The sequence below is a fragment of the Stylophora pistillata genome, chromosome 7, assembly GCF_964205215.1.
Source record: "Stylophora pistillata chromosome 7, jaStyPist1.2, whole genome shotgun sequence".
NCBI lineage: Eukaryota > Metazoa > Cnidaria > Anthozoa > Scleractinia > Pocilloporidae > Stylophora > Stylophora pistillata.
Genome location: NC_142525.1, coordinates 9,483,311 through 9,492,315, shown reverse-complemented (window position 1 = coordinate 9,492,315; position 9,005 = coordinate 9,483,311). Strand labels below are relative to the sequence as shown.

Here is a 9,005-nt window from a genome sequence, read left to right as displayed (position 1 = left end):
TTTCTGTATGTAACAGCATGATCAGATAGTTCTGAGGCACTGTATGTGCCAACTCGCTAAGAGAAAAAAAAAGTGAACCTAACTGACCAGAAGAGCTCGGTTAATGGGATGGTCAAGCGAGCAGGCGTAATTATTTTTAAATTGGCGAGTTGCATGCTTGACTTCACAAATTATGTTGTGCCAGAGTTCTTTGAGAGTTCATGTCGTCTGTTTCGGACTTTCAGGCATTTGTAGCATCAACACTGAGCTAACAGGACTCTCGGGTTTTGTAACGACTCCTGACTTTCCCAGCAATTATAACGAAAACGAATATTGCTTATGGACAATCCTTGCCCCTCCTGGATACCGTCTGCAGTTTTCAATCCACTTTCTTGGCATTGAAGATGATCGATATTCTGGCCGAACCTGTGGCGATGACAGCATCTCTGTTAGCGAGTATCGTGGCAACGCCACCGAAGACATTATCAAGTTCTGTGGCTGTAAAAACTTATTTTCATTTGTTTCCTCTGAAGAGAAAATGTTTTTGACATTTAGGAGTTACAAGAGGAACAACTGGCCAGGCTTTTATGCCAGCTATAAAGCTTTGGGTAAGTATTTTAGGGAAAGTTTTACATGAACTAGATCCATATTATTCACAATTTTGACAGCGTTTTTGCAACTCTTTTTGACCTAAGATAAATTTGAATTTGTGATACAGAATACAAAGAAAGCGTGTAAAAGAAATTTTTATGGTCAAACGCTTAAAATACCTTAAATAGCGCTGCTTACTTGATTGACAGGAATACGGTGGCCCAACAGCATTATTCAACGGCTTCTCTATAAGCTGATTGGCTGCCTATTTATTGCAAGGAATAAATAACTGTCTCCCACTCGAGAGAACAAAGCACCCGTAAGCAACCCCCCGATGAAATATTTTTTCTTGCTGTTTCTTTAAAAAAAAAAACAATTGACTCTTTTCTTGTTTTTTGTTCTAACACCTTCAAATAAGGCGCATTATTTTGCATTTCCGTGAAGAGAATCATTTTTTCAATTCTATTATTTATAATTACCTTGCGCACTTTAATCAATTTAAAATATTTATTTCAAAACCAACTTTTTTCTAAGACAAGGACATTCTGAGGATCTACTACGATGACAAATCACTCTCAATGAATTGCAGTCATTTCGATTATGTGTCGTTTCGCTAACCTTACGTTAGCAAAATGACCACAATTCCTCTCTCTCAATCACAAACACGTATCTTTTCAATTCCCTCCAGCCCCTGAGGATTGTCCTCGCGGTGAACTCGACTGCCCGCGAAAGAATGTTGAGCCGATTGCTTTCAATGCACAAAGTCAGGTCTGCACAATAATACCAAGTAGGTGCCTTCCTGTTTACATTTGATCATGATTTTCTCTACATTTCGTTTTTTGTCTCTACAGTAACAGTTGACTATTTCAAACATGAATTTTATTTCCTTCATATTTTCATTAGCAGTGGGGAAAATTCGAATGAGATACAAAACTAATCTCCCGTTAAATCACAAGTGCTAATAATTCAAACCATCTGGAAAACTTCTCGCAGAGTTAAACAGATTAATTTGAGTCACGAATTAATATCGTTTCGATACCACCTTTGCTTTTCTTTTTTGATAGTTGGTCACCTGATAGTTTTAGCCATTCTATAGGTGATTATTTACGTAGTTTAATGCAGTGTATCAGCATATGTACTTATATCTATATCTTATCTCTCGTTTTGTCTTCTCTCGAATAAACCGTTCCTAAGAAAATACAAGCTCTCGAGTGGATGTAAAAAGGACATCATCAGCCATAACAAGTTCTTCATCAATGTTATCTACGCCATCTTCATCAAGAGCAACTTCAAAATATGGAACACCACTCAAAGAAACACAGGATACTATATCCTCGTCCCCTCTTTCACCCACCTTTATTTCAGCTACAAGCCACGATTTGATTTATACTCCTATTCAAGCTACCATATCTCCCAATAGGTCAGTGAGCTCATTTGGAAAGACAGTTGATGGTGATGATGTACAGCCCATAGGTCAATTAAAAAATTCAAGGCATTTTTCATTGTCTATCAGTGACGTTAAGGCGAGTCCTATTATAACGTCGTCCCATAACAAGGCCTTGATGACAAAACAAACAGAGGTTGGTGCGTCGTCGGGCTCATATCAAAGCGAGTACAAAATTCGTGAGACCCAGAGTAACTATATCACATCGACTAAAACAAGTGACTCGACAGCATTTCGCTCATCAGAAACTACTATAGGACAGCCAAGTACACGAGATCCACCAGTTACAATTACGCAGAGCCTTCTAAGAGGTAAGAGAACGATGAATTCTATTGCAATAAGTAGATTCACGGATGAAGCCTGAATCAAAAAGCCTGGTGTTTACATGCGGTATAATCGTTTGTCTGGCCATACGTTCTCTTGCGATGCCGATCATAACGTTTTGACAGCATACTGCGAGGGATCCCCTGAAGAAGATTTACAGTATGCGGTTGAAATATCGCGATCCAAACCAGTAATGAATGTATCATCAGACAAAAGATTATGCTTAATATCCAGGGTTTTTTCCCCAGAATGCTAACCAAAAACCTTGTTTTACGATAATACCCTGATGGTTCGAAGACATTGAGATTACGTCATAAAGAAGAAGTTAACCGCCTCCCGGTTAGCTCGATGGATAGAGCGCTGGACTGCTGTGCGGGAGGTCGAGGGTTCAAGCTCCGGCCGGACCAACACTCAAGGTCTTAAAATAATTGAGAAGAATATGCTACCTTTCTATAACATCAAGAAATGGTTAGATATCCTGGTCTTCTCGGATAGAGACGAATAAATGGAGGTCCCGTCTCTTTCAGGGTTAGGGGTAAGAGACGTTAATTTCCCACGCACGAGATTACTGTGTGATGGATGTTCTCCCCTGGGGTGGGATGGGTGGGATTTATTGGGTGGACTACTCGCATGGTTCGCATATGTTCCGTTCTAGTCCTACCCTACTGTGGTAATGCAGTGAAAATGGTTAGAAAAAAAGTTGCTATATCACCAAGTTGTTTTACATCAACGAAAGAAACAATCACAAGAGGGGGAACCAACTAACTAACAAGCCCTCTTTGATTATAACAAGCTCTATCCTTAGCTTTTACATTATTTCAGCTTTTCCCTACAACGAGTCTCGCTCCTTGACATATTATCTTACCACTGGCAAGGCTAACATTAGCAAATCGTTTTGATTGCTTAGGCTTGGCAGTAAAATGTTCTCAGTTCGGCATGAAGGTGACTATATCAAGAATCCTGCTTCCATATCTTGACATAAACTCAGTCCGCTTGAATGATCCCTCATGCAAGGTCTTTTTCGTCAATGACACGCTTGCCATATTGAGTGCTCCGCTGGAGGAATGTGGAACTCAGCATAATGAAACATCAGATTACTTAATCTATCAGAACACTATGACAGGAGATGAAAAGTCTTCCAATTCAAACTCTTCAATTACCAGGGATGGGACAGTTAAGTTTGAGTTCCAATGTTCGTTTAGAAAGCTACAAGTCCTTTCCATTGTCTCATATTCCACAAGTAGCAAGGTTATCTACATTAAAGATGGTAAGTGTGTATTATACATATCTTTGTTCAAACCTGAAATATTGGATTGAGAAAACAGCATTAGGGACCGATCACTATTTATCGCCCATTCTGATTATTCCCTTCAGTGGCGGTAGACTTATATAGTCCCCCCTCTATACTCTGTTAGCGACGATTAATCCCCCCTCCGTTCGTCCCCCCCTTAAAAACACGTGATCCCCCCCTCAGTATCCTCTCTCGTCCCCAGGCAGTAAGTGATGTCTAGTCTTTAAGATTTAATACTAGTCAACATAAAATTAATATACCCTGGCCACTTAGGGTGTGGAATCAAAGAGATTGCCATTTCGATCAAGTTTGGCTGTTTGCGTACACAAGATATATAACTACAAACATACATATATAATTTGATAAAACCCCTTTGAAGTGTCAGTTTCATTCATTGTAGGTGATGGTGTTGGTAACTTCACCTTTGCAATGAATATGTTCGAAGATCCAAAGTACAATCTGGAGGTCAAACAATACCCTGTAGTCGTGTATCCTGGCCAACCAATGTACTTTCAGGTCAAAGTCAGAGCACTTGATCGGAACCTTCTAACTTTCCTGGAAGAATGCTGGGTCACACCATCGACAGATCCTGGAGACAAGACTAGGCATACGATAATCCAACATGGGTATGTTTTAAATTTAAGTGATGATTTGATTTAATCGAAAACATCAATAACTGTCCATTGTAACCACGAGGCGGGATTTGCTGCATCCTAGTATTTACGGAATATGAGCGAGTAAAAATCTTATGACGAATAAACTCAGGATCTGAAGTCGTCAGCACGGATAGGGAAAAGCAAAGGCTGAAATATCGTGAAAAATGATGGAAAGAAAGCCTAAATAAAATGTACAAAAAAATAAACTACAGGAGCAATAACATTTCGTAATGGCTCTACAGTGCTCACTTACCTTATGGCAAAGACAAGTTAAACACAATTTGCTTTCAACCTTTATTTTTAATTTTCAGGTGTTCCCGTGACTCAACTTTGCAGTATGATTACAAAAAATCTCCAATACAAAATTTCACCTTTAAAGCCTTTCAATTCCGCGGTGTCGTCTCGGAAAGACTTTACGTGCATTGTCAAGTAGTAACTTGTAGAGAGTCGGATACGGATTCGGTCTGTGATAGAGGATGTAGAAAAAACGGAAGACGCAGGCGAGAAAACAAAGCCTTTATCATGGACGAAGAGGTGTTTTTATCACTGGGGCCTTTTAGTCGTCAGGAGCAAAATAAAAGTGAGTGTAGAAATTTTGTGGTTGTTGGTGAGGACATGACACCATAGAGTCATATAGGGAAGCTTGCAGTTCTAGTTCCATTTCTCGAACGCGCTTTATTGTTTGGATTGTCCTGTTAGACCTTTCATGACAGTCTGCCACTCGTAAGATAAATATGTTGATTTTCACTTACTCCACCCCTTGCGTAGCCTGCGAAGATATCTGATTTGTGTGCACCCGCCTTGAGGCTTTAAACGGGGATGCTTAGAAGAGGTTTTAACGTGAAACAATTACTGTGCTAAACGGTTTCCAATGTCTTTCAATTTCAACACTTACATTGTTGATGGAGTTCTCTTTTCCTTTTTAAACTCAACAGCGTCAGAGCATCACGACCTCGTTGTTTATATTAAAGCCCTGGCATGGATTCTAGGAACTTTAGCTTTAATTCTTGCTACTGCAATGATAGTTTTGATCATAAGAAGAAGAAAGCTTCACAAAGACAAAAACAACAGTTGGAACCTGATTGCTCTTCGAAAGAACGATGTTCAAGACGAAGAGGAAAAGCGTGGACTTAGAACATCCCGACAGGATACAGGAACTTGAATTTGAAAATACTTAGGATAGTTATCAATTTGATACGGTTTTATGGTAATATTTTACACTATGAAATAAAACAAGGGGTAAAAGTAAACGCAATAGAAATGGAGAGGAGAAGGCGTGCGATTATAGCGTAGAAGTCGATCTATCAGAGAGAAAGAGAAAGAGCGAGAGCGCCTCCTGTTTAGCTCAATTGGATAGAGCGCCGGATTGTTGTGGGGGAGGTCGAGGGTTCGGGACCAGGGGGCCGGACCAATACTCATGGACTTAAAATAACTGAGGAGAATTTAATACCTTTCTCTAATACAGTATCAAGAAATGGATAGATAATCTAGTCTTCTCGGATAAGGACGAATAAACCGTAGGCCCCGTCTCCTGCATGGTTAGGGGTAGGAGACGTTAATTTCCCACGCACGAGATTACTGTGTGGTTGATGTCCTCCCCTAGAGTGGGATGGGCGGGAAGGTGAGATCGTTACATGGACTGAAGCGGCTGCCAGAGGCGCCTGATAATGCTGACGTCCGTTCTCAACCTTATCATTGTAACTAGACACGTTTGTCGTTTAGAGTGCTTAAGGCTTTCTCTTTCTCTTTCTCGCTGCAAAGCTTTCGCAGAAAAGCTGAAAAATCCAGACCAGAGCATGTCTTCTAAAAGAATGGGACTGGACTTTGCATTGTGTTGAGCCTAGAGGGTCAGTAAGAGAAAGCTTTCAGAATTTTCGTTAGACACCGGTAGAGTCAATGATTGCAGAGTTTTTCATAGTAGCCAATTTATTTTGAAGTTCTTGAGATAAAATCGTTTTATTCAAGATGAGGGATTTCGGCATCAAGTCAAAAAGTTGTGAAATTGTAATGAGTCTCAGCTATTTCAGTTCTGGCCCTAAGGAATAGATTGATTATAAACTAAAAATATCTAACACTCCATTAATGGTCTCATGAACATCTAGGAAAATGATGCAATACTCATTAGGTTGTCAATTTATAGATAAAACTTTTATAGATCATAGAAGAAGCAGTATTCATATGTCGATCCTAGATCTTTACTTTGAATACATTATAAAAAAAAGTGGTAATTGAACTTTGTATGCAATTTTGGTCCGAAATTATACTTTTGATTTCAAATCAAACTCGTACTGCCTGCTTTTTTTCCGCATGGTGACAGGGTCCAGAATAAGCCAAGTTTTTTTTTTTTTCTAGAACCATAGAACTCTAACAAAATCATAACCCATGTCCACTGTTCACTGTCATTGTGCTTTGTATTCGAAGTGGTACGGATTTCCCGTCTAGTTAACTTTTGTCCATAATCAAGATTTTATTGCGTTGCGCAAGGAGGTTCTTTGAATGGTACCAGAGGTGGTTAGCTGGTGGTCACGAGACGACGGATGTCCACCTTATATATCCCAGTTCATGTTCCCTTTATATTCAATATTATGTAAACTAGTTCGATGTGCTACTCCTTCTTTGGTAAGTTTAAAGGCAGTCTTTTATGTTGATATAACTCTGAAAAAAAGAGGCAACAGTGGAATTACTAGTAACAAATGATAAACACCACAGCGTACAGTATTGAGTTATGATGCACGTGGAAGGTTGCTAAGCATTGCTGAGAGCGACTCTAGCTTCTTGAGTACTTAGCAAACCTCTCGAGCGACTCTACATGTAGTATAGAATTGCTTAGCAAACCTCTCAAGTGCATCCATAACTCTACGGTGTACGCTGTGGTGTTTACCATTTTTTTGTTATAGAATAAAAAACATTTCTTGCGTAGCATTTGATTACTGAGATACATTTGCTCACGTCAGCACCGTACACCCATTGGAAAATAGCATTTGGTAAGTTCCGTTTCCTGGAATCTTTGCATTCATTTCTCATCCTATATGTTAGTATATTTTTGTAAAAGTGATTTTTTTGGTCATTAGGAATTTACTTCTTCTCGTACGTGTTACAGAGAAGTTAAATCGAATGCTGAGTGAACGTTTTGGATTGATGTGGACTAGCCTATCGCCTCTTCACTCTAGCTCTAGCTTATCTTCGTTTAAATCAGACTTTCGCAGCGCAAGAAACAGATGCTAGACAAATTACGTATTCCAGTAACTAGAGTTGCCATTATCATGGACAGTTGGTTTCAAGACGCTGACATTATATGCAGTTACAGCAAAGAATACTGAATTATTTAACAGAAAAAAACTTAATAACGAAGCCGTGTATTTCCACTCAGAGGACAATCGTGAAACGCGAATACTCTAAAGAGAATTTAAAGAATAACAGGTTTAAACACGCGTTGAAATGACTTTTATTTTTTATTTTCATCGCTTATTAGAGGAGGCTAAAACGATGGAGAAAAATCGTCGATGAGCAAGTAGTCATACCTAACGACATCAAGAGAAGATGTTTAACACTGAGCCCATATGATTCCGGCGTACTTTCTCACTGTCTCGCTGTTCTCCTGTGTATACCCTTCAATCGACCGGTGATAACTTAACTCGAAGTCTTTTATCGTTGTTTCTTTCAATTTTGGCAGGTTTTCTTTAACCGAAGTTATCAGTCACCTCTGATAGAATATCATTTCAACTGAAACTAATATCAAGCACTAAATTCCCTATCCTCGAAAATGCGTTCAAAGCATCACGAATAGTAACGAAGATCTTTAGCTGCTTGCAAATACCGATGAATTGCAGGCGTGTTGATCACCTTGTAAGTTGTGAGAACAACGTCCCTCGGCTCCAGACCCCGTCAATTTCCCCCCGCCTGGTCCCTAGATCCCCTTGATTAAACTCTTCGACAGCCAGTGCTGAAGGGTTTTAGTAAAGTGAAGGGCTGGAAAATAAAGTAACTGGAGCTCTGCTTATAGGCTTGACTTCATCTATATATTATCAATGTACTACGTGAAGACGCGATTGTGAATTTAATCAATTACTTGGTCAGGTCCAATGGTAAATGATGTCAACAGAACAAAGTCACACTACCTCCTCTCTTATTGTAAGCTAAGTGACCTCTATTTTACGTGATGAGGGATAAGTTTTCTCAAAAATTCTCCATCTATTTACTTATTCATCTGCTTTATATAGCATATATTTCAGATTTATAACAGACACGTGCGTGTCACAGTTCCGGATCTCCTTTGATTTCAGTGAGGCTTTTGACAGTGTTTCACATGCTATTCTTAGCAATAAGTTAATGTCACTTAATATTAATCCTTATGTTTTTAATTGGATTGTTAGCTTTCTTAACAATAGGAAACAGAGAGTAGTCGTGGACGGCTTTGTCACGGAATTTGTCAGCATTAACAGAAGGGTACCTCAAGGTACGGTCCTCGGGCTTATATTGTTGTCTGTTATGGTAAACGATATAAGACCAGTTTACCCGAAGCGCAATTTATTGCTCAAATATGCTGACGATCTTACACTAAGTGTACCTGTGTCCGCACATGAAGATCACTCTCTTATTGAGGTTGACAGCATTCAACACTGGGCGGTAAGAAACCGTATGAGACTAAACCTCACTAAGACCTGGGAGATGGTGGTGCATAGTACAGGGGATTGAAGGGAAAAACTGGTTGAAATTGCTT

At 39.4% G+C, this 9,005-nt stretch overlaps 1 protein-coding gene across 1 annotated transcript in view; it reads left to right on the top strand.

Moving 5' to 3' along the window:
* LOC111325548 (uncharacterized) overlaps nt 1-6,567 on the top strand; it is an 11,123-nt gene extending 4,556 nt beyond the window's left edge. The window contains 8 exon segments of the mRNA XM_022929375.2: nt 225-587; nt 1,259-1,357; nt 1,765-2,325; nt 3,246-3,605; nt 4,030-4,255; nt 4,597-4,865; nt 5,221-5,405; nt 5,407-6,567. Of these exon segments, the coding sequence (XP_022785110.2) occupies nt 225-587; nt 1,259-1,357; nt 1,765-2,325; nt 3,246-3,605; nt 4,030-4,255; nt 4,597-4,865; nt 5,221-5,405; nt 5,407-5,463 (2,120 nt within the window). The 3' untranslated portion in view covers nt 5,464-6,567.
* Nucleotides 6,568-9,005: the final 2,438 nt, after the last annotated feature.